General features: G+C 38.0%; 1 protein-coding gene across 3 annotated transcripts in view; it reads left to right on the top strand.

Moving 5' to 3' along the window:
- The window catches only part of mpp7a (membrane protein, palmitoylated 7a (MAGUK p55 subfamily member 7)), a 166,745-nt gene extending 143,952 nt beyond the window's left edge, over nucleotides 1-22,793 (top strand). For all 3 annotated transcript variants that reach the window (XM_017701938.2, XM_017701931.2, XM_017701946.2), the window contains 3 exons: nucleotides 6,444-6,552; nucleotides 10,600-10,743; nucleotides 19,464-22,793. In XM_017701938.2, the coding sequence (XP_017557427.1) occupies nucleotides 6,444-6,552; nucleotides 10,600-10,743; nucleotides 19,464-19,643 (433 nt within the window). In that variant the 3' untranslated portion in view covers nucleotides 19,644-22,793. The remainder of the gene's footprint in view (nucleotides 1-6,443; nucleotides 6,553-10,599; nucleotides 10,744-19,463) is intronic.
- Nucleotides 22,794-26,438: the final 3,645 nt, after the last annotated feature.

The raw sequence follows: 26,438 nt of genomic DNA, 5'->3' as shown, positions 1-26,438 counted from the left end.
AATGTAAAGAGATTTTATTCCAAGTGATTTTCCAAGTGATTTTAAAGCATTTTTATTGGTCAATTCATCATGAAATTTTCACACAATGTGAAAGATAGCTGGTGTGTTGAAATGATGCAGAAAAATAAAAACCAACAAAAATCGATACATGGTTTTCTTTGGAGAGCAATGATATTTTAAATTCTTTTATGGCACTTTTTTTTCTTTTTTTGAGAGGCTGCTTTGTTTTTATGGCTCTCTCAGTTTGTATTGTTTTGCCTTTTTTAAAAACTGGTTATTCCATTTATTGTCAAAAGCAGCGTTGCACTTATGCAAATACTGACCACTACTTAAATGCAGTATCTGTATCAGCAATAGAGAACATATAGACCGTCAAGCAATTTCTGACGCGTAAGCGGAGTGACGCATGCATGGCCAAGAGTTCACAATATGGCAGTCTCATGAATGAACCTGGATTTGGTTGATGCCAGGAACACGCTACATACTGTAATACAGAGTGCCAGTAAAGTTTGGTGGAGAAGGGATAATGGTCTGCGGCTGTTTGGTTTTAGGGTTGAGCTCAGCCTCTTAGTTACAGTGAAGGGATGAATGTGCCCCTGTGCATGAAACAAGGTCTATAAAAACATAGTTGAATGAGTGTGGTGTGAAGGAAAGCCCTGACCTGAACTCTTCTGAACACCTTTGGGATTAACTGGAATGCCGACTGCGAGACAGGCCTTCTCCAACATCAGTGCTTAACCTCACAAATGCTCTTTTGACTGAATGGGCATAAATTCCTGCAGACAATGTGCAAAGTATTGTGGAAAAATTTCCCAGAAGAGTGTAAACAGTTATTGCCACAAAAATGGGGGCCACTCCATATTGGTGGCCAGGTGTCGATCACATACTTTTGGCCAGCACATACCTTTGGCCATATAGTATATATGAAAATAACTGCCGGTCTCTTTTTAATGAAGTTCATTAATATGTATGTATTGACTGGTCTGCTTTATGCACAACCCTGAAGATGTTATTATAGATATTCACTTTGGTTGTGTTCAGTGGTTCCCAGTGTTTTTTTCCATTCCATTTTATTTTGTGTGGCAGGATCATCTTATTATAATTCTCATGTACTTGTATTGCAAGTGAGAGTGAGAGGCTGCTGACAAGTGGGGTGTTTCTCTGTCTGTGTGTTTGTGTGCATATGTGTGCTCGAACGTGTGTGTGACTAGACTACTTGTGCCCTGTGGTTCACAAGCCGTGATCCATATGGATGGCCCGTTGATGGATGTTTTTCCACAGCCTCTCATCAGAGAATAAGACAGCACCACAGGAAAGTGGATAGAATGTCACTTTGCCTGCACTTTAGGCCTTTGGATCTGTTTTTAGGCTGCTGTGTGGTGGAAAATGACATACAATGGTTTTGTAGTCATTTGTAGCAAGCATTAAAATAAGTGTAAATCAGAACTTGGTATATACAAAGGAAGGTACTGAAGAGCAGAGAATGGAGAGGTGAAACAGAGGAGAGGAGAAAGCAACTGGACAGAGCAGAATGAAATTGTGTATGGAAGTACAACCCCAATTCCAATGAAGTTTGGACATTGTGTAAAACATAAATAAAAACAGAATACGATGATTTGCAAATCCTTTTCTACCTATATTCAATTGAATACACTACAAAGACAATATATTTAATGTTCAAACAGATAAACTTTGTTTTTTGCAAATATTCACTCAGTTTGAATTCGATGCCTGCAACATGTTCCAAAGAAGTTGGGACAGGGGCAACAAAAGACTGGGAAAGTTGATTCCACAGATGAACAGGTTAATTGAAAACAGGTCATGATTTCACATGAGTGTCATGATTGGGTATAAAGGGAGCATCCCTGAAGGGCTCAGCAAGCAAGGATCGGGCGAGGTTCAGCATTTTGTGAACAACTGCGTGAGCAAATAGTCCAACAGTTTAAAAGCGTTTCTCAACATGCAATTGCAAGGAATTTGGGGACTTCATCATCTACAGTCCATAATATCATCAAAAGATTCAGAGAATCTAGAGAAATCTCTGCAAATAAGTGGGCAAGGCAGAAAACCAACATTGTATACCTGTGACCTTCGAATTCTGAATGGATATTACCACATGGGCTCAGGAACACTTCAGAAAACCATTGTCAGTGAACACAGTTTGTTGCTTACAAGTGCAAGTTAAAACTCTGCCATGCAAAGCGAAAGCCATATATCAACAACACCCAGAAACGCCGCCGGCTTCTCTGGGCCTGAGCTCATCTGAGATGGACTGACTCAAAGTGGAAAAGTGTCCCGTGGTCTGACGAGTCCACATTTCAAATTGTTTTTGGAAATCATGGACGTTGTGTCCTCCATGCCAAAGAGGAAAAGGACTGTCTGAATTGTTATCAGCACAAAGTTCAAAAGCCAGCATCTCTGATGGTGTGGGGGTGTGTTAGTGCCCATGGCAGGGGTAACTTGCACATCTGTGAAGGCACCATTAATGCTGAAAGGTACATACAGGTTTTGGAGCAACATATGCTGCCATCCAAGCAACGTCTTTTGCAGGGACATCCTGCTTATTTCAGCAAGACAACGCCAAGCCACATTCTGCACGAGTTACAATAGCGTGACTTCGTAGTAAAAGAGTGCGGGTACTAGACTGGCCTGCCTGCAGTCCAGACCTGTCTCCCATTGAAAATGTGTGGTGCATTGTGAAACGCAAAATACGACAACGGAGACCCCGGACTGTTGAGCAACTGAAGTTGTGCATCAAGCAAGAATGGGAAAGAATTCCACCTACAAAGCTTCAACAATCAGTGTCCTCAGTTCCCAAAGGCTTACTGAGTGTTGTTAAAAGGAAAGGTGATATAACACAGTGGTAAACATGCCCCTGTCCCAACTTCGTTGGAGCATGTTGCAGAGATTATTCTTTTGATCATTAAATATCTTGTCTTTGTAGTGTATTCAATTGAATATAGGTTGAAAAGGATTTGCAAATCATCGTATTCTGTTTTCATTTGTCTTTTACACAACATCCCAACTTCATTAAAATTGGCGTTGTAGCTCTGTATGAGTGTGTCTGATCAATGTCCACAGTAGTGCATGCCAGTGGGAGATGCTCATTCTTGTGTGACGAGCAAGTGACAGACATTCCCAAGGAAAACCCTGCACTGGCCTAAAAACAGATTACCCCAAATTAACCCAAAACCACAGAGGCAGCCGCCACCCTTCAGGACAACAAACACCACAGGATTCAAAGCTCATTTAGCAGGCCTGCCTTAAATGAGCTTCCCAGAAAACAGACATTTGTGGAATTTACATTTATGGTAAATGTCAAATTAACAGTAAAGAACCTCTTCTTAGCACCCAGCAGAATGGCCTGACCATGTCATTGTTGGGCTTTGACGATGCGGTGTACAAGACCAGAGTGAAACCGCTGAAAGCGGTTTTGCATAGAGTGAAAACGAACACGTCTTAAAACAGAGATTTAAAGAAGGAATCCATTTTTGGAGCGGACCAGTGCATTTAGATTTGAAACAGGAAGACCCTAAGACTTGAAAAAGGAAGACCCTGAGAACCAGCATGACCCAAAATGCATAAGTAGCAGTTATTTATCAATTATTTGCTTAAAACATACTATGAAACTCTTGGTAGCACCGATTACAGATTGGTAATAAGAGGGCAATGTTGTGGTAGTATCGTGGTAATGAGTTGTATTTATCCATAAATTAAATGTCAATTTCATAGTTGTTATGAAATGGTAATTGTAGCGGTAACAAGTCAGGAATAATATGGTAAAATCTTAGTAAATCATGGTAACAAGTTGTACTTTCCAGTTCATAATGGATAATAAGCTGGTGTGTGTAGTGATAGCAAATTTGTAACAAGTTGTATTTACCTAACAATGACATGCACATTTGTTAGTCATTAAAAAATAAGAAATTAGTCATTGTAGCGGTGGTCAGTAATAAAATAGTAAAATAATGGTAACAAGTTGAACTTGGGGCAGTCGTGGGCTGGAGGTTAGGGATCTGGCCCTGTGACCGGAAGGTTGCCGGTTCGAACCCCAGGCCCGACAGTCCATGACTGAGGTGTCCTTAAGCAAGACACCTAACCCCCAACTGCTCCCCAGGCGCCGTGGATAGGGCTGCCCACCGCTCCGGGCAAGTATGTGCTCACTGCCCCCTAGTGTGTGTGTTCACTAGTGTGTATGTGGTGTTTCACTTCACGGATGGGTTAAATGCGGAGGTGGAATTTCCCCGGTTGTGGGATCAAAAAAGTATCACTTACTTACTTACTTACTTACTTACTTACTTAACTTACCTAAGTCAGTAACTGTAGTGATGACTAGTTGATAATAAATTGGAAAAATAACAGTAACAATCCTTAATTGCCCATCAATCAAAAGAGCAGTAATGCTGTAAAATACTAATTCACTTGTTTCTACAGTGTTTCTTAGCTGTTATTTGTTACTTTGTTAACTTTAGTAACATGTTACCATGATTTTACCATTTTATTCCTGACTTGTTACCGCTACAATTACCATCTTATTATTTCATAACAACTATGAAATTTACATTTAATTTATGAATAAATACAACTCATTATCACAATACTACCATAACATTATCCTCTTATTACCGATTTGCAAGTGCTACCAAACTTTTTGTGGGATGTTGTTTTGGTGGGTTTTTGTAAGTTTGTGTTTACAATTAAAAATGCTAATGTGGCTAATGGTAAATGAAAGCTTGTAGGGACCAATTAGTGATCGATTTACACAGTGCTAGCTAGGGGTGGGCAATATGTGATAATCTTTTATAGTTATTGAAATGCAAACATTTCTGAGCATATGGTAGATATCACCAGTACTTAAAGAACATTGAAACGGCTGCATGTTTCATTCCAAAGAGCATGACAAGTCCTGTTTAAATGAATTTAGCACAGCACAGTATATGAAATGTTAAATAATAATTGATGGTTTTGATGGCATTTTTGAAATGTGGAACTACTAGATTATTGTATCGGTGTGTCAAAATTTTGTTATGCATATTATTGATTGTGAAAGTCCATATCCATATGGGTGTCTCCTTAGTCATAATTAGGAACATTTGGTTTCTCATAACTAGGTCTTAACTGATATCAATTTGCCCAAATAACAAAAACAAAAAAGGTCAATTCTAAGGTAACATGCATGAATTGATGTAAAAAAAAAAAACAGCACTGAAGGTGAACCAGCCAACTTGAACACAAAACTGCTTCACGATTAAAATAACATAAACCTATGAAATTCACCCATACCTAAGCTTTAGCATGAAATGATATGAACCTAAAACTGCAAAAATATAAGAGCTGACTAACAGACACCAACAGGGCCTCTAAAAACCTGGAAAGCTTGACCCATGGCAATGTGATTGTTATTAAAGAGTTTGAGAATTTCTGCTGTTTGAGTTTAAGAAAATTGACAATTGAGAACTGATATTTGACATTTAACAGCTAGTGAATGACTATCAGTATGATTGGATCCTGTTTAAAATCAGCTCATATTGTCAGTTATCAGTTTTTATCAGTATGACTAGCATCAATATCAGTGACATAATATTCATGTAGTTCAGGTCCTACTTATGTAAATACAGTATATAGGTTCTCAAGGACCGGGCATGCAAATCACTCCTTTTACATAAGTCTGTACTGGCACCTAAGCATTGTGGCCCAAAAACTCCCCACGATATCATATGTGCTTACAGTGTCCTTTAGATAATTAAACATGTTAAATGACTCCCATTTTATGTATTTTACTTTTTTAAGAGAGTAGCTTTTCCATGTTGCATAACTGAACATTAGCACATTTCCCTGCTTCTCTTTCACTACAGCATACCAAGTAAAGGTTTGTCATTCAGGAATTCTTTCCACATTCGTCGTCTCTGAACTATTTCTCTTTTTACCTATCTGCTAAAAATATGCTCTGGTGTTTGGTGACATTGATCAGGGGGAGAGGGGAGACAGAGAGGGAATAAGAATGTGGTGGAAAAGTGTTTGTTTGCCTTTGCCTACTCAGGAAGCGGTATTACTCCAGCCTTTGGCATTTGGGGCTGCCTGTGCTTTGGGGAGACAGGTGTTACTGATTTAAAGTGTAACATAGAAGATTATATAAAGGGCTGATGTGCCAGAGCGTCTGGAATAGTGTTGTGCTGAAGAATGCGAGCGCGGGTGAGCCTACAGAGGATTTCTGAGCAGGCTTTTCTGTGAGCACATCATAGCTTTTTTTTGAGGCTGCCTCTCAGCGTTCTTACGCAGGAAAGGGCCAAACTGACTGATGTTTTTTTGAGCACCCTGTGACGTTGCCAGTTCGTTATCTGTTCAATAAATTTTTTTCAACAGGGCTGTTTATACCCAAAAGAGCATTCCTTTTGCCTTCAGAGCCATTTATTAACTATATAATCTCTCTGTCAATGTCTCAGGTTTATTGAACATGGTGAATACAAGGGGAATTACTATGGGACGAGTGTGGACTCTGTTCGGTCAGTTTTAGCCAAAAACAAGGTGTGCCTTCTGGATGTGCAGCCCCATGTAAGTAAAAAACACACATATTTTAAAGCCTTGTGATGATATTTCTCTCATTTTTTCCACACTTGGCAGCCTCTGTTTCTTCTCCACTCAAACCCATCTATCTTTCTCTCTCTGTCTCACATCATCCTGTCTCACACCTCTGCGGTTCCACATTCCTCCACATACTCGCACCTGGCTCTTCCTCTGATCAGAGCACTGTGCCACACACAGCTGTGTCTGTAGAGCCATGATGAGTAGAAAGATCTAACATCAGTGCAACATTAGGGGGATTATAGTGTAGTATATTATCCTGATGCTTCTCAATTCTTATTTTCTATTTTTAATTCTATTTTTATCCTGATGCTTCTCAATTCTTGATTTCTGTGGCCTACATTTTGCAGTGTTAATAGTTGAATTTGAATGCACTGCCAAGTCTACAGAAATGTTTTATCTACTAACAGGTTTAAACTAAAAGCTAACAAAAAATGCTAAACTACATTATTTGATCATTTTGTTCTTCGTATAAGGTGTTGTGTACAATATAGCAAATAGCATTTGGTTGGGTAATGCTGGATTCCATTTTTTTTAAGTCTAATTTAACGTTTTTGGTGATGCAGTCATAAACGTGTGATTAAGTACCAGTGTTCAGGGTAAAAACTTGTACTTTATCAGACTTTTTTTCCTGCTATAACACTGCTGTGCTATTGCTTCCTTTCAATCAAACATGCACACTTTAATATTTGTCTCAGCATGTTTCACCTGAGACAGTAAAAGCACAAATAATGTACCAAAGGCTCTCAGAAACTGATCTGAAGTGAGCAGTTACTGTAAGTTCATTTGAATGAGCCTCAAATTAGGAGTCTAGAGAAGTAAATAATAGACTTTGGATCATCTTTCATGTCCGTCCAATCTTAATCAATATATATAGACATATAAAGGCTAAGACAGATCCTTTAGCAGCACACTGAGAGGCTTGATTAACATGGCTCTTACAGCCAAGCTGGCAGGCATGCTAACCAATAAGCAAGAAGTCCAACTTGGGAAATCTAATACAAAATTTATATGTCTCCTACTTGCTGGCCGGAGTGCCTACTGGCACCATCAAGGCTGTGTTTACTTTATGCAGTGCCTGTGTACTGCAGGGGCTCAGTTGAGCTTAGCCTGATGCCTTGCTTATTGCACTGTCTTACACTGCCAGACTTGATGGACTTGATGCAGAAACCGGTTTATCTTCATCAACTCTTAATTTTTGGACCCATGTGATTAATCTCTAATTAGGTTTGAAGAGCCAAAGAAGTTCTGAAACTGCCTTAATTCAGTTTGAATTTGTGTGCTAATGGTTGCTTAGTGTCACAGAGATCTGAGAGCTTATCCAAATGGCATGTGCAGTTTTTATGCAGGCGAATAAATGCACACTATGGAAAATGGTTAGGTGAAGTAGAGTTTAAGTAGGACATGTGTTAATTAGGATCTTCTCAGCCAGTCATTTTATACAAGTTATACATTCAGTCTAAATACAGAAATGGCTCACTTAATGCAGGGTCAAAGCTGCAAACCTGATGGGTATGTGTCTGTGTCTTTGTAATGTGGAAGCAGACCATTTACCAGAAAGTAGTGGGCTTGCAATGCAGTAAGACAGTAGAAATATCCCATCAGTAGTGCTCAGCAAGTCTGTTAAAATTGAATAGAAAGCTGCTTTCTGAATATGTCAGAGCATCAGATATTTAAGGTCACATTTAAAATTTGTTAATGACTTAGTTAATGACTCTGTGCATTAATAAAGTTGATTTAAGTTAGCATTAATAAAGTTAATCAGTTTGTATTAATAAAGTTAATGAACCCATATTTCTCAAGTGCTGCTACTCCATGCTAAAAGAATTTCTTAGAAACCTGATGTAACTTGTTTAGATTGGACAGTTTTGTTCTGTTTTCTTCTCTTAAAATTACACTAAAGGGAACTTTACGCAGTATTTTAAATGTTAACATGACAGAATGCACAGTTCCAAAAGAACAATCTAAAACACTCAGAAAATGATATGCACTACAGTAACTGCCAGGTCCCGGATAGTAAATGGAAGTAAAACGTGCACACATAAATAGACTTTTAAAACTCAAAGGAGAGAGGAGGGGGAATACTTGGGCTTATACCACTGTGTTGTATCATGGGTATCGAGATTGTCTCTGAAATACAGGGCCCTCCACAAAAATTGGCACCCCTGGTAAACATGAGCAAAACATGCTGTAAAAAAATTCTTTCTTACTTATCCGTTATTTGAAGTACAATAATTAAAAAAGATCTGATCAGAAAATTAATATTTTTCCCAAGTCTGTATGTGCCTCAATTGTTGGCATTCCTTTATTTAGTACTTTGTGTAGTGTTCCTTTGCAAAGATAACAACTATGAATCTTCTCCAATGTTTAATGAAGATGAACATATGGCAATCTGAGACTATCTCTAAACAGACTATGGACTCTTCACTTTAGCTTACCCCACAGGGGCTTAGTTCAGGAGCCTGGGGTGACCATGGCAAAACATCTATTCTGTGATAAGAGAACCATTTTTGTGTTGATTTTGAGTTGCACTTTGGATTATTCATGGCAAATATATGTATATAAAAAGTAAATATATTCACTGAGACACATCATGGATCTTATGACAACAAAAAACTTTGTCTTAGTGCTTTAATATTTTAGAGGCCAGCGCTGAGTAGGGTTTAGTTTTGTTAGCTGTGTAGCTAATTCTAAAGTTTATAGTATGTATGCTAGCAAAATGAGTGCTTTCTTGCCTATAATTTCACTCTCAAGAAGAAAATATAGCTTAGCTCAACTCTACATGTGTTTCGTTGTGACTTCAGACAACAGTGTGATGTATCATTTAAACAGTACAATGTTGGTTATTACATAAACATTGCAAAGGAGCTGATCTGCCACTTTAAGCTACATTAATAGTTGCATATGACAGTTATATAGTTTATTGCAACTATTTACTCAACATTTAATTGTCAGAAAAATTTCATGTTTGTGAGAGGCCTTGAGCACCTACAGGAACAACGATATTATTCCATGATTTACTAGATTTTTTTTGCATTTCCAATGCAAGTTGTGAAGCACCAAATTAGTAGAATTCACCACCAATCATTATTAGAGTTTAAACCTGATTCTTCATGCTCTCATAGAAAAGTTATGATTTACCAAAATACCAACACCTAGCCTTATGCAATCACATTTACATGCAGCTCTCATTTTCTTGTAGCAAACTAACCAACATTGACTGCCAAACTATGAATTACAAGGTGATGAAAACACCAGTATACTGCTTTCAGGTATTCAGCAGTGAGTCTTGGCGCTGCTGCAAAACTAGCCCCTCAAAGCAGGGATATAGACTCAAATCCACAAAATGGGTAAAACATGAATTGTCTTAAAGCATGTATTTTGTCCATGCCACAGCCTTTCAAAGACAAAGGAAGTCCGTTCTGTGCCAGAATCTTTCTTCAGTTTTCGCATCAGCCCATCAAAACCTACAACAGTATCCATGTCATCGTGCTTTCAGTGCACTTTAGAGCTTGTCTCACTGGACCCAAAGCCTAGCCAGACCAACTTGAGCCTGGCCACACACACTGGGCTTTGGTGGTCCTTGACTGTTTCTTGTCTTTATCTCAGAGGCAGACCATAAGAGTGAGGGGAAGGAACAGTGCCAATGGTTCTGTTAGCTGTCCACTTCAGCCAACTTTATAAATCTGTTTTTCTCTCTCTCCTGTGCTCTCTTTTTGCTGGGTGTCTCTTATTTTCTCACTGACCTTGGCCTCTTTGAACTCAGAGACTCAGGATGAAAGTAATTAGGACTCTCTACAGTAAATGCTTCCCTAATGTCATATTAGTTCAACTCAGTGTGAATTATCTGCTTTGTTGTGTTTCAAAATGTAATAGTGACTAATATCAATAATGCACAATAGTATCAATATCAAGCAAGCTTATGATGGTGTGATTGATGATGTTTTGATGACTTTAATTTTTTCTTTCTTTTTCTTTTGTTCTCTGACCTTTCTCTCTCTCTTTTTTTGTTGACAGACACTGAAGCATCTCCGCACAGCTGAATTTAAGCCCTACGTGGTGTTTGTGAAGCCTCCGTCCATCGAGCGTTTAAGAGAGACCAGGAAGAATGCTAAAATAATCTCAGGCAAGGATGACAAGGGCTCATCCAAACCTTTCATGGTAAAATTCATTTAAATTCAAATTGTAATTTTTCATACACCAAAAAGAGATTTTACTTGATTCAGATGTGTACTTCACTTTCACATGACTAAAGTATATCACACCAGCACAGTTATCTCCAGTATGCAGAAAGACAAAACTACTATGTTATGTAGAGTACCAGTCAAAAGCTGTGACATACCAACTCTTTGGAGTTTTCCTTATTTTTACTATTTTCCACATTTTATGAAAAGCTGTGAAGACACTAAATCTATAACAAACACATATGGAATTATGCAGAGATCAAAAACAAATCAGAACTACCCTTTGCCTTGATGTAGCTTTGCACGTTCTCGACGTTCCTTCAAGTAGCTTCATGAGGAACTACTTGAGAGCCACTTGAGACACTTTTCCAACTGCCTGAAGAAGACACACACAAGATGAGACTTTCAAATAAAAAATCTGCTGTTCTTTTCAGAACAATGGACTAAACACCCCAGAGCCCAGACCTCATCATAGAATATGGGATAACTTTCACTATCAGAAGCAAAAATGCAACCAACTTCTAAGACTGAACTTTGGAGGTGTGAAAAATATTCTTGCAAATATTTTTTGAAAAGCTGAAAGCATGTCTCGTGAAAAGACTCATAGCTGTAATAAAGGCAAAGGGTGGATGCACAAAATGCTGAAAAAAATGATATATAGTTGTTTAGGCTTCTACGTACCATCCTTTTTTTTATTTGTTTTTGATTTCCCTGGAATATTTTACATCTTTTTTTTTGTTATGTATATTTTTTCATTTTTAAAATTTCATACATGTGCGTCAACTTTCATTTGTGTTTAAGCATAAGCCTTTAGGTCAGAATGTCTTTAAGATCATGAAATATGTATATTCGTTTACACCTGTCCACACTTTGACTGGTAGTGTATTAATGTGAAATTAATGTACAGAGTTATGTCAACTTCAGGGCATTTTTTTTCTCAATTTTTTTCAAATTTGAACTTGTAAGTAAGCAACTTATCAGTGTCCTACATAGCTAATTTTGTTAATTTTTATTTGTGGTCAGTCAAACATGCCCACAGTTTGCCTTTAACTCTCTCTGACTCTTGGACAATCTCTTTACATTGGGGTGACTGTGTGTGTGTGTGTGTGTGTGTGTGTGTGTGTGTGTGTGTGTGTGTGTGTGTGTGTGTGTGTATTTGTGTCAGCCTCCCCTGGAGCGGTAATGTGATAAGCCTGAGCTCATGCTTCACCTGCATGAATCCACTCAAAGGGGACACACATGAAATCAATTAGCACATGAACCATACAGTTCTGTGTGTGTAAGCGTGTGTGAGGGTGTGAATTAGTAGGCAGTCTAATAGCTTTCGCAGAGTACAGTTCTTGCGTTTATATATCTTACTGTGAAGCTGCACATGAGCCAAGTCGCCGCTGGATACCCTGACCCCGGCACCCTGACCCCACCACACGTCTGGCTGTCACCGTGGAGACGTTCCACGTGCCGGTGTTGAAGGTCGCCCTTAAACGTTGTTAAGTGCCGTAAAAGCTATGCAGGTGTGCTCACATGTTAGCCTAGTGACCCAGCCCTCACTCCTCCACACAGTTCCCCAGTGGTTAGTTTGCAATGGAAGGTTGATTTGTATACTAGAGATTTCTGCAGCCACTTTGCTGTGTTTAGTTTGACTGAAGCTGCGGTGTGAAAATGATTTGTGTTGTGCTTGTTAGTACTCAGTCTGTTCCTGCACCTTCACAGGATCAACTGCCAAAATATAAATGATCACACACACACGCGTGCACACACCCCCATCCCCATACACACCACTCTCAGAAGACGCAGGATCATCACTCCCTTTCCAAAGTTCAGTACAGCAAAAGGCCCATTATTACATGTGAATTAAAAACTTGCCTGCACACCAAATATATAATTACAATTTAAGATAACAGACTCAGGGATAGATTTCCTAAAAATGACAATTAATTACTAGCAGTCTACTGACAGTTTGCATTGGTGGACTATCCTGCTGAAAACATCCACGCAAATGAACACAGGCACAACTTCATGATTAATTTAATGATTTATTGAGGTCTTGTTCTTTTTTCAACAAAGCCCAAATAAGACTTGGCTAAAAGGATTATTCACTATGCATTAAGCTTTATTCATGACCTTCATTATGACCTGCATAATAGTACATACTTTGGAGAAAATCCCTGATGATTATTTCATTGTAATAATACACAGTAAGGCTTTGTTGAGCAAATTATTGAGCACAGATTCAAATTATAAATGTAAATTCACATCATATTAATTTAAAAATAGCAACATTTCAATCCTATAGGTTCTAGATAGTGTCAAGTGAATTCTAGTGAGCTAAAATGAGTTTAATAAGCCACTAGCACTTAATAATACTATTCTAAAGTGGAGTTATAACCATCACTAAGTTTTAAGTACGTCAATAGACATGAGAAATTTCAATACTTATTCATGATATTTTCATGATATTTTAATATGTGAATTACTAACACCAATATGTCGGGATGTGTTCCGTACAAGAGATCACTGAATAAAACTGCACTTATTAAACTCTTGAAAAAATAAATGCCAGTAAAGCAATAAACATTGACATATACTAGAACCTATATGACTCAAGTGCTGCCAAATATAACCTAATATGATCTGAATTTAAATAACTAAATAAATAATTTACATAACAAATAAATTATTATACATCATTACAACTTAAAAGTGAGCAACATATGCCCATGTTTTATGAAAATATGAGTGCAGTATACTTGTTTGGCTCTCATGCTTTATATCTGAAAGCCCTTTACCACCAGGTAGGAGAAAAGGCCTTTTTGAATCCTTTGCGGATTCTGGTTCAGATTAGGTCAACATTTCTAATTATACAATTAACAACAATTAATTTTTTTCTTTCATTCATCAGAGTAAAAAAGTGAAAATATTTTTTCCATTCTAATTAAAATAATATGTTTGGAAAAACACTGTTTACTCATCAACAGTGGCAGCCATGTTAACGCCAAAAATAAGACAAGGTTTTCACAGGTGTTCAATAATGCACAGTATTTACTGTCAGTCTTGATCAATCAGAGTCGGTGGTTATTATTATCATTATGATAATCTTCAGTATTTTGTGGAAATTCCTCTAAATGCAGATGTAATGAAGCGAAAGCACAAAAGAGCAGTGATTACGCCTTGTACTACACATTGTAATATCATGTAGCTAAAGCTGGTAGTGGTAGCAATCTTAAAGCTTGCATTTTTTTCCATATTTCTGATCATTTTTATAGATAACATTATATCATATGGTGCCAGAAACCGCATTGGGCAGAGCAGTATGGCAAAGGTTATACTTAAAGAAATTTTAGAAGTTTAATTATGTATAGATAAGAAGTAGTGGTGCCACATTAAAAAAAAAAAAAAAGTTAAAGAGGACTAATTATGCTCTGTTTGTAATGAAACCAATTTTCAGTGTTTATGTACACACTGTATCCACAATATGCACAGAAAAACACATTGGGACGTAATTTATTTGTGATGTAATTTGTCGCAAAAATTATACATATCATCATATTTCCCACCCTTAGTAGAAAGTGTGATTCAAGCGTGCAGTTTGTACAGTACTAGCTGCTGACTGTAAGCTTCCATTGCTTGTTATCTTGTAGCTTAACTCAAGAAACCAACTTCAGACAACTAATCTGTGTTGCTTGATCAACCACATTTGTGGTAAGGGAAAAACTGTGTAAATTTGAATATTAGCTGGACCATCACTCTAAAGGAACACGTAATCAGTCAAAAAAATGTCCTTCTTCAAGCCCTAATGTTTCTAACAGGTGCCACGGGTTTCAAAATGGATGCTGTAATGCCATTAATAAAACACCTACTCAGTCATCGGTGCTCAACTTTCAGCTCTCTGTATCTTTATTTTCTGAAGAATCTTGTTTACTACAGTAAATATATAGTAAATGTATAGAAAGTTCAAGCACATATGCTTTATATGCAACAGCAGCCCGGAGAAATGTTCTGCAGTGTGACTGCTTTCAGCAAATCAACCACAGAGGAGCCGCACAGTTCCTGACTGATCAGTAACACTGCCTTATAGACGCTGACAGTGTTAAAAGCACAGACATCTTTCCTATTGTTGGAATGAAAGAAAAACCTTGTTTGATGAAAATGTCACCAACATATTTTATCCTGGCTTTCACCATATTTCTTTCCCAGAGAAATGCCTTTTCCTGGTCTGCTAGAGCGATAAAGTCTCTTTGCAATGGGACTAACACTACTCCACGAAACAGGCTTCTCATTGTTTCAGTATTGCCAGACTTCTGCTGTATTGTTCCCTCTTTAGTATCTTCTGTATAACATGTTTTTGTCCATCACACTCCTTTTTCTATATATGAGGTGCATGCCTTCATTTCAGGTTTCAAAAATAATGGAGGTAAAATCCAAGTTTCATAAAAGTGTCATCTGATGTGAATAGGCTTAGTGAGTCATAAATATGTTTCGTTGTCTGACATGTAATTCTAAGGTGACACAAAGAAAAGCAACTTTTTTCTCTATTTTTTCTTCTCATGATGATGTCTGATATCTGTGGTCGTCCGGGATTTGGGGTTGAAGTGGCTTTACGTGGGGAATATAAAACGGGGGCCTTTTGCTGAACCAGATCTGTCCTTTTTAAAAGGGTTAAATGCAGAGGGCAGGTGCATTTTATTTGAATCAATAAAAAGCGATTTTCCATTAAGCCCCTGAAGGACTCTGAGATGATCAGGAATCCTGCTGATGGAGGAAAGAAGGAGGGAGTGTAGAAGGATGAAAATGTTTTTAAAAGCCTCAGAATAAAATACCTAAGTAAGATTAAGCAAGAATGATACATCAGTAGATAATAAAAACATAATCCAAAAACAAAATATAATCGTAAAAAATGGAAGATGGCAGAAAGTAGACATGATGAGAGACAGAATGAAAGTTCTGTTTTGTTCCTGCTGACCTCAGAGGCAGTGCAGAGCACAGTCGATACTCCTCATGCACCTTCACTTGCAGCCAGTCAACAGCTTGGATGATATTTTGCATCCGAGTGATACTGTCTGAGCTTCAGGATCCTACCTTGTGCTCTTTTACAGTGGTGACTCACCTCCTTAAATTACTCTTACCTGGTTGCTGTTGTCACAGTGGCTTTCCACATGTCGCCATCTAATCAAGAGTACTGCTGGAAAATTAGCAATACTATCTAATCTATTTTTACTATTGAATCAATTTTTTCCGGAGGCTTAGAATAGTTACGTTTTATGTTTTTTCTCTGTTACGTTTGAATGAAGTTCTGGTTGGTAACCTTAGAACCCTTTAGCAACCATGGGCACTGTTCTCTAAGACTCTGTATGAATCATTTTAAGCAGCCTCTTCAAATAGCTTCTTTTTTCAGGCCCTCTAGTAGCTATTTTGCTGGCAGAATGGAAATCGACTCTGATATTGTTAAGTAATGAAATTGAATACAAATATTTTTCTCCCATAACTCTTATCAGATTACATGTTGTGATGGCATGGAGCTGCTAGGGAGCAATGAGCACAGAAAGGGGAGAAGTGGAAACTCCCTGCTGTAAAAACAATTACACTTCTTCTCAAAGACAGTCGTGCTGAGATAAAATAGACAGCAGAAAATAATATTAATATAACAGCTGCCACAGTATAATAATATTCAATAATATAATATTCAATTTCATATAATGATACTAATGAATAATATTCAAACACACAAGAAAAAACACATTCATACGCATTTCTATCTAAATGTATCCCATCAGTCTTATAGGAGAAAGTGCAACTGAGGGACCTCCAAAACAAGTGGAAATTTCATGTGATGGCTTCTGTGAAAAGTGGTTAACTGACCTATGCTTGTATTGTGGTATGATGTCCACATCATAGGGCGTCGGTTACCAATTTGAACCCCAGCTTGAACCCCAATCTGCTCCACCTGATCCAACAAAACAGTCTCTTCAAAAGGCCTTGATGAGCTGAACCAAGTATGTTCAATCACGGATGGTAAATAGTCACCACTCTTTTAGAGAATGTAGTACCTTGCTTTTTCTTAGAAAGTAACTGTGGTACTGTGATTTTCTGATAACCTGCAGAGCTGTCGGTCACTAGGAACCTGCAAAAAGATTCCTAAAGAATGTTTCCATGGCTATAAAAGCATATAGTCTGTAGATCGTGATCAGAACTCGACAAAACCTGCCATTCAGTTTATTTGCTTCATTCCTTATAGATAGAATCAGAGAAACCGAGAATGAGACAAAACTGGAGATATGGAGCTCAATAAAGTGAATGTGAAGCTGTCGTCAGCCCAGAGGCCTGGTATCTGAGGCACACACTGTGCCTTTTTATGCTGCACTTTTCTTGATGCTGTGCTTGCATAAGGAATGACTGTCTGCTCTTTGTGCCTTTGGCAGGATGAAGCGCTCTATATCTCTGTGGCTCATGTGTTTTTGTGTAGTAAATCCTTGTTCTAAATCAGTAAAGCCGCTCAAACCATGCAATGTTCTCTGAGACTAGCACTAAAACCTAGTCTCCACCACACAAACACTAAACTCAGATCCACTCAAGCCCAAAGAGGACGAAGGCCATACAGGCTAAGAAGGAATCCACAGATAAACAGTTTTCTGGAAAAATGAGCATGAGATTCATACACAAAGTGTCTGAACAAAATGTTCAACACATTTTTGTGTGTTTTTTCCCTGTCTTGATTAACCTAACAGCTCATTGAGTGTGATAATTAGCCGGTGTATTGGATCAAGTGAGTGTAATTTAAGCCTGAAATTGGAAACCATAGGAGACCTTGGATAAAGTGTCTGCACATGAAGTATTGTGAGGCTCGTCCTAATGTCCTGAAGTCCCTCCTTAAAGCTTTGCATGCATAAATTGTGATTGTGTGAGAAGAGTGGAACATTTTATGTGTGTGTCCTTGATCCTGTTGATGTGGTCTAGAGTGCATTATACATTCATATGTGCGGCTGTGTGAAAGTGTGGTGAGCCTCATCACTTCAGCACCGCTCATTTCAACTGTTTCACATCCAGACCTCAAACTATAACAGGACTGCTCGCCACTTCACTAAAGCATTAAATATCACCAATATATTTTATACATCATCGGTAGATATTTTCTACATTTCTGCCTTTTTAAGCAACTTTTATTTGATGATGAAAAAATATAGCTCTTTTATTCTGAGGCAGTCTATGAAAAAACATTGGTTCAACCTCAGCCTGAATTAGACTCTGGGAACACATGATGATTTGTCTCTGTGTAATGGAGACTGTGCTGGAAGTGTAGCTACTGTGTTTGAGTAGCTACTCAAAAAAAAAAGTCATTACAAAATATTGCAGTAGAATTACTTTGTTATACTACTTGTTGGACAAACTGGAAAGTACAATTATTTATTTAGAATTAAATAGCCAATAACAATAGCAAGAAGACCTGTCACCAACCCAGCCTTTGAACAACACAAGGCCAGTCGTGTTTGAATAAAATTATGAATTTTGATGCTGCTGTTTGAAAATGTAAACCTAGCCAAAAACTGTTGCCTCAAAATAAAATCTTCATGAATAAAATGTGAAACGTGCAGAGCTGTTTCTGAAACAAAATCGTTTCGGTGGCATAGGGGTTCTCTCTGCTTTAGCACAATCGATTTTAATCCAGTATGTATCTGCCATCTCTGTAATTTAAGTAATAAAATTCCAGAGCAAATTACCTACTGTAATGTTTCAAATTTGGAGTTCCTTTAATAATAGTAGTCCTTTTCCAATTGACATCAGTGTTGTAATAACAAACCTTGGTAATGGACATTGGCACCTCTGTTCTTTGGTGACCTAAAATAGATCTCTTCACACAATTCCTTTATCGTCAGGTTCAAAACAGAAATACTGTAATCTAAACGTTTTTGGTGCAGGGCTGATTATATGGAGATTTAAATAAAATATCTGAATGTACCTCTCAAAATGCAGAGTGATTTCTGTCCTGTTGGGCAGTATTTGTTAAGTTAAATGAGCCCACTTGCTAGCCTAACACTATTATCTCTGGTATTAATTGGAAGTTTGTTTTCTGTTTTGTTTTGCTTTGTTTTTTGTTGCATCCATTTAATTCTAATGTTAATGCTCAAGTGAATGTCCAGGCTATGATATATCAATCCAGGCCATCTGAGGTAATACTAATAGGCCAGTCAAATCTCTTACAATTTACAATACCAGACCTTCTCTGGTAAAGCAAGTCCAGCTCAAATAGGCCTTGGGATTGCAAGTTACTAATTGCTACCTTTTTTTTTTTTTTGGCATAGTTTTTTAGTTTTTGACATACAAATACCTGTTGCCCTTTACATTTCTATGTCAATGATGGCTGGACCAAAAGAAATGGCCCAAAATAACATGGAAAAAAATCTAACCTTTATTAAAACTAAGACATTAAAACTAAGCATGTTTTTTTCCTTCTGCTCTAAAGTTGTCATTTTGGAGATACAAGATTTTGTTCTGATAACACTGAAATTCTTATTGAATTAGTACCTATAAAGTGAATACAAGAATCTAAACTGAAATGCCTTACACTGCTTTTTTAAAGAGAAAATTAATTATGTTACTATAATTTGTACCACAATACCCCCAACACTGGTGGGAACATAATTCAGTCAAGCGAAGAATGCTGTGGTAACTTTGCTAATTCATTAATTGTTGTTTGTTGACCAGGAGGAAGACTTCCAGGAGATGATCAATGCCGCTCAGCTGATGGAGAACCAGTACGGTCATCTCTTTGAAAAGGTCATTGTCAACGACGACCTGGCGGCTGCTTTCAGTGAGCTGAAGCTGGCCCTGAGGAAGGTGGAGACAGAGACTCACTGGGTCCCTATCAGCTGGACACACTCATGAGAGACAGCACACAAACAGAGAAAGTTTCAAAAAAGAAGCAACACAACAAAGGGAAGAACATTGTAGTCTATGACTGCAGACAGAGCTTTCATTTAGGCTAAATCTGGTGATGGGGGTTGCTTTTGGGATATTTTAACAGATCTATGATGGTTTATGGGTTCCTACAACACTAAAAGAAGGAATTATGGGTTTGTTTTTGTTTGTATTTGGTCAACATAGCTGGACCGGAGTGGACTGAACTGTCTAATTACACTCAAATGTCGTCAAGTGTTTCTGATCGTTTAGCAGCCACTACGGAAGTGTGTTTACGCCTGACTGCCAATCAAGTGGTTGAGTGGCATTGACCGCTCTGTGGTGTAATTTTAATGTTAGTTTATAGAAACCAAAGGGATGATTATTATTTTTCTGTGTTCAGTGTACATTTTTGTATTGAAGCTTAGATGTGAAATATGGGAAAGTACAAACAGTTTGGCCTTTTAAGTCTTAAACTGTTCTCATTGGGTGACGCTTTTTTAAGCACACAAACCCCCTGTGAGCTGCAGTGTTAGTACAACACAGACAAAACATTTACTCAGAACATTGATGAATGACCTCCAGGGGGGTCTATGTAGTAATATTTAATTAGAAAATTAATATATTTTAATATTTTTTTCTGATGTTTATACATTTTATATACACACAAGCAATATCTTAACCATCTGTCCTTTAAAAAAAAGGTTAGATCAACACTCCATGGAGTATTTTTCAAAATAATGTCTAATAATGATGATTACTGCTGAAGAATGAAATCGGAATCCTATCAGAATTAAAAGGCTTATCAGCTCAGGAGACCTTTTAATGTGTAATATTCTGCTCTCAAGATCTGAGGCAGATTAAAAGAGGAGTGAGGTTTTACTCTGATTACAAAGCTTAAAAATAAGGCAGGTCAACACATCTCAGAGAAACATTTGAAATTCTGTCTGAAACGTCTCTATGACAGAGGTGTGCAACTAGTCCTGGAGGGTCAGTGTCCTGCATAGTTTAGTCAATTCCCTTTCAAAGACATTACCAAACTGAGCTTGACACCAGTCCTCCAGTAGAGTAGACTACCTCTGCTCTCTGGCTTGACATTAAAAAGGAATTCCACAGACGTTTCAGTGTTTTACCATTTTTATTTTTTTTTAGCATAATTCAGTTGTTGAGATCTAAAGGAAGTCATTCAGAGTGCTCTGATGTGAAATGGTGTGTTCTACAGAACTTACCAACAAGTTCTTTGCAGTTATGGTGATTGGAACCAGAGATCCTAGTGTTTACAGTGCAAATATAGTTTTACTATCCAAACCACCAGTGGAATTACACGTATTTTGTGTTTTTTATACATGTTGCTGATGGTAAAAAAGTGGCTAATCTCCAAACAAAAAAAAAAACAAAAAAATGACCTTTTTCTTTGGGGACTGTTATAACGTTTCCAGCCATGCCTAACCTCTCTAGCATTAATGGACTTGATATAAATTTAAATTCAAAACTATTGTAAATCAGTGTCTCAGGCATCAGGCAGCATATTTGTAGCCATTTCATGTATTTGTAGCCATTTCAAGCCCAAGTTGGGATGTTGTGCAAAATGTAAATAAAAAAATGCAATTATGTCCAAATCATTTAAACCACAATAGTACAATGACAACATCTCAGCTGTTGAAACTGAGAAATTTTGTTTTTTGAAAAATATATGCCCATTTTAAATTTGATGTCAGTGATGTTGTTTGAATTAAGTTGGGATGAGGGCATGTTTACCACTGTGTTGCATTACCTCTTCTTTTAACACTCTATATGCATTTGGGAACTGAGGAAACCAACTGCTGCAGTTTTGAAAGTGAAATGTTTTCCTGTTCTTGCTTGATATAGGATATAGGACATTGTCTTGCTGAAATAAGCAAGGCTTCCCCTGAAAAAGATGTCATCTGAATGACGGCTCCAAAATTTGTACATATTGTTCAGCGTTAATGGTGCCTTCACAAATGTGCAAGTCACCCATGGATGCTGGATGACTGGACCACAGGACCCTTTTCACTTCGCCTCAGTCCATCTTAAATGAGCTCTGGCCCAGCTGCATTTGTGGTTCCTGTTTACATATGGTTTCTGCATTGCATGGTAGAGTTTTAACCTGCATTTGTGGATGAGCCCATGCAACAATTACCAGTATAGAATCTTACCTGTTTTTAATGCATTGCTGCTCAAAGATCACAGCCATCCAGTATTGGTTTTTGGCCTTGTCCCTTGCAAACAGATTTCTGTGGAGTAGATGATGAAAATGCCCAAGTTCTTTGCGAGTTTGAGAAACATTATTTTTTTAATTGTTGTACTATTTGTCTGTACAGTCTTTCACAGAGTGAAAAAAGATGAACCCTTCTCCAAGTCAGTGTTGCACCAGGTGTTTTTTCTAGCATTACACAACTTTACTAGCCTTTTGTTGCCCCCGTCCCAACTTTTTTTAAAACATGTTGGCTTCAAATTTAAAATGGGCATATATTTTTTTCAAAAAACACTACGATTACTCTATTTCGGCATTTGATATATTGTCTTTGTGCTATTTTCAATCAACTGTAGGCTTTAAATGATTTGCACATCATTGAATTCTGTTTTTATTTACATTTTGCTGTGTCACAACGTTTTTGGAAAAAGGTTATAATAGTTTTTCACGAGTGAGCATTTAGAGGCATTAAATGATTCAGATGTCTACTTTCTATCAGTACTATTGTGAACATTTATGACTCTTAGGCTTCTTTAGTATGGAGCATTTCACATCAAACCTCTATGATTGACTTTGTTTGCATCTCAGCCATAAAATTTTGCAGCAATTTTGAAAAATCTAAGGACCTCCCCTTTACCAGTAGTCAGTCTTCTGTACTTATACCATTTGTTTTTATTTGTTGCCCCCCCCCACACACACATTTTTAGTCTTCCATTTACTCTTTTGGCTCCTCTTGTTTATCTTCTGCTGTCTCCATCTTAATTTGTTTAGGTGAAACATTCCATCAATATACATTTTGTACCCTTGCCTTCATTACCAAGGGACACTTCCATCTTTCTTGTGCTGTCACAGCTCAGAGACACTTCTTAAAGTGAAATACAGCAATAAGTGAAAGTCATTAAACTGGTTCTTCCTAAACAGCATTCTCATATATTCTGCATTGTGTCTGTCTCAAACAATCATTCTTCATTCATTAATTAGAATCAGATGAACCTCATTCACCATCTACTTTACATGGATCACAAATTTACTGTACACAATGTTTGGGATGACAGAAAAAGTGCAGACAATCTACTGCTTGCAAAATAATACTGACACATCTCTCAGCTCTGCTGTTTTTATTCCATTATCAAAGCTGTAAAGGTTTTGGATTAATCTGTACGAAGGGTCATGCAGCTCTATGTGAAGACTATTCACAGGCAGACTTAGGCTGACTGTGAGATAAATCACACCTTGTCTAGGTTATTCAATTTGCTAATATACATTTTAAAGTGATGTCTAATGAAAAATAACGTTACAGAACAATGTTAAGATCTGTTCACTTATCGTTTTTCTGCCGAATAGCTTAACTTGTCAGCTGACCATTTGATAAATTAGTCTGACCTTCCAGTGCTTACATTTATGATTAAAAACAGTATGAAGGGAAACCTTAATGCACTCCTACACATCATTACTTCTATTGTTTCACTGAAGTCTGTTAAAAGACCGCATGTAAAAGATGACGAGTGCTCCTCAGCATCTCTTCAGTTGTTCTGACTAGCTGATATGTTAGCTTTAGCAATAGCTGTTCTGAGGGGGCAGCTTTCTCAGCTCAGACCTCCTCCACCAGATCCATTTTTTAAAATTATTTCAATTGGCCTGCATTCTCATTCTGTGTATTCTCAAATATGTAGCTACACAGAATATATATGTAATATAATATTAATATTCTATACATTTAGTAGATGTACAAATAGATTTTAAAAATGAGTGTTGGGTGCCTAAGAGTGTGTGTGCGTGTGTGTATGTATGTATGTATGTATCATGTATCTATGTGTGTGTGTGTGTGTGTGTGTGTGTGTATGTGTATGTGTATATATATATACACTCAGTTTTATCAGTTTATTATATATATATATATATATATATACATATATATATATATATATATATATATATATATATATATATATATATAATAAACTGATAAAACTGAGTTATTGTGCTGTTGTTCAGTTGACCACATTCAGTCCTGCTTTATCTAACTTGTGCTAGCGGTCCACATTTAAGTTAACTTAAGCTAACCTAGCTAGTAAATTGTTATTTAGATGAAAATGAAAGTTAGCAAATACAGCAATCTAGACCAATTTAAGCGTAACTGAGGTAAACATCTACATCGAATTTAAAATATATAAACCAGATCACCTTCTTAATGGATCAGGATAGCAATGTCAATTACATGTTCCTCAGTAACATTTTTCCTCTCTCGGTCTAATATTTCTGACTGATTTACTGCCACCACTGCTCTTACTGCAGATTTGTCCTGAGGAGTTTTTCTTGTGCTTGACAGAGGAAGAAGTACTTGGAGACAGTTATAACAAGTCAGCTGTTATTTTGCTGTCAATAAGCTGTTTACCTGATGATGGCTGAGAAACTGAAACCTTTTGACGGAACTTCCTGGAAAGGGCTGTGAGCTGAATGAAAGGTTTCTGTGAAATGTGTCCGGCATATTTATTCGCCTTGAAGTTTTATGTTATTGTGATGAAGGACCAATGGCATCCACTCACCTTCTCTGCAAATCTGACACGCTGTTGAAGTCTGTCCTTGAAAAGAGTACGCACTGATCCATAACCAGGCCGTGACGGGATCACAGTGGTAGCCTTAAACAGCTGGACTGAAAAAGAGCTGCATAACCTTGAGTCAAATCACAGAGGAGGTACAACCTTTACTGAGCTGTTCTACCCATAGTTTCTCTCTTAGGTCTTTTATATGATTTATTAATTTACTCATTTAATCTGATTTATTGATTCTTGTTGACCTGGAGTCATTGGTCATAACCTTCAAACTGCACATTTAGCACTGCAAGCCAGCTGTGGACAGCTGGATGATTCATATTGCAAAAACAGGCTGAGCAGGAAAAAAGGTTGAGCTGAAAGAATCTTTGAGAGTTTATGTGTCTCATCTGTATGAGCCACTCCCCAATTAAAAGGCAGTTTCGCTGTGTTGGGGCTGGTGATGGCTAAGTCAGATGTTGAGGAAGTTGTTGTGACACAATGGCCAAAGCAGGACGGTGGGCCCTCTCAGCTCCGTCACTCCAGGGAGCTTCACTCCCGCTTGATGAGCTGCCAAACCAAACCAGCAGACAGAGCACGGCCCCATAACCTTCAGCCCTCAGCCCCCAGCACCACATAGCTCCAACCCTGCAGGAGACTTTCAGAGGTCAGCGAGAGGTAACGGGTTTACAAGCCCAACTGCACAGTACAGGTTTTCATGACTTCTGTGACTTCTGTGTCTTTGTCCCTTGTTCTTTTGTTACTTATTATCCTCTTCTGTCCATGCTTTATCACTGAGTTAAATTTATTCAGTAACAGCTTTGAAACTAGCACTGAAGTTATGTGGTAATGAGAGTGAGGAAGTGAAATGTTAACATATGGACCCTGTGGTGAGACCAGCAGCTTCTTTGTTTGATTTGCAGGTTTTCTTCTTTATCTGTTTTCTTTTTTTCAATAATGACTTCTTCACAGATACACATCCTTTCAGATCCACAGTCATGAGTAGTCTTCTTACTATTCAAATTTTATTTTAACTGCGTGTGGATTGGTCACATCTGCCAATATTGATCCAGTAGTGGTTGGTATAATGTAGTGGGTAACACCTCTGCCTTCTGTACTGTAGACTGGGGTTCAAACCCTGCCTGGCTAAGCACCCTACACTATACCAATAAGAGTCCTTGGGCAAGACTCCTAACACTGCCTTTGCCTATCTGTGTAAAATGTTCACATTGTAAGTCGCTCTTGATAAGCCATAAATGTAACCTAAGGTGAAAAATGGTAGAAGGATCTAGGAAATGAAATGGTTAAGGTTCAGAAACCGAGCGAGATGCAAAGAAAGAGAATAGGCCTCACAGTTGTACTTTCCATGTCCTGCCTCCTTTCTTTCCTTTGCCACTTATTAGGTTACTGACGAGTTTGCTTGCAGTTAAGCCAGTGTGACGTGGGAAAGCTGCGCAAGGTAGGAACAGCAGAATTGAGATGTGTGTGCCATTATGTTCTCTTTCCTCTCCTGCCTCAGTCTGCCACAGGCTAGAACCTTCAGAATGTGAGCAGGATGGAGTAAGAGACAGCAGGAAAATGAGAGTGAAGGAGGAAAGACAGCATGAGGAGGGAAAAAAGACTTAATCTGGTTAGTGCTTGTGCCACCTCCCCTCAGACCTGTCTGCTCGAGGCTCAGAGGGCTCGGTTGAGAGAGCTCTGATGCCCTTTTTACTTATCCTGCTTACTGATCACTGTGAGTGAGCTGCAGAGGTGAAAAGTCCAGCATTCTTTCACACTCTCTAACCCTCTAGCCAACTTCAGTTACATCAACTACAGTTTATTTTCTTATGTCTGACGTTAGTGGGATTCACTTACAGTTGCGAGAACACTGTGCTCGGTGACAGGCTTCTTGTGACGCCAGCGCTCGCAGCCAAACAGCCACTTAACCTGCGCAAACACAGTGCAGACTTGACAGGCTGTTCAGCACTGCAGCAGTGAGGGAGAGTCTCTTGAGGAGAGGAAGAATGAATGTCACAATGTTTTAATCATTTCACA

Source organism: Pygocentrus nattereri, chromosome 13 (genome assembly GCF_015220715.1).
Source record: "Pygocentrus nattereri isolate fPygNat1 chromosome 13, fPygNat1.pri, whole genome shotgun sequence".
In the NCBI taxonomy this organism is placed as follows: Eukaryota; Metazoa; Chordata; class Actinopteri; order Characiformes; family Serrasalmidae; genus Pygocentrus; species Pygocentrus nattereri.
This window is presented reverse-complemented; position numbering and strand designations above follow the sequence as displayed.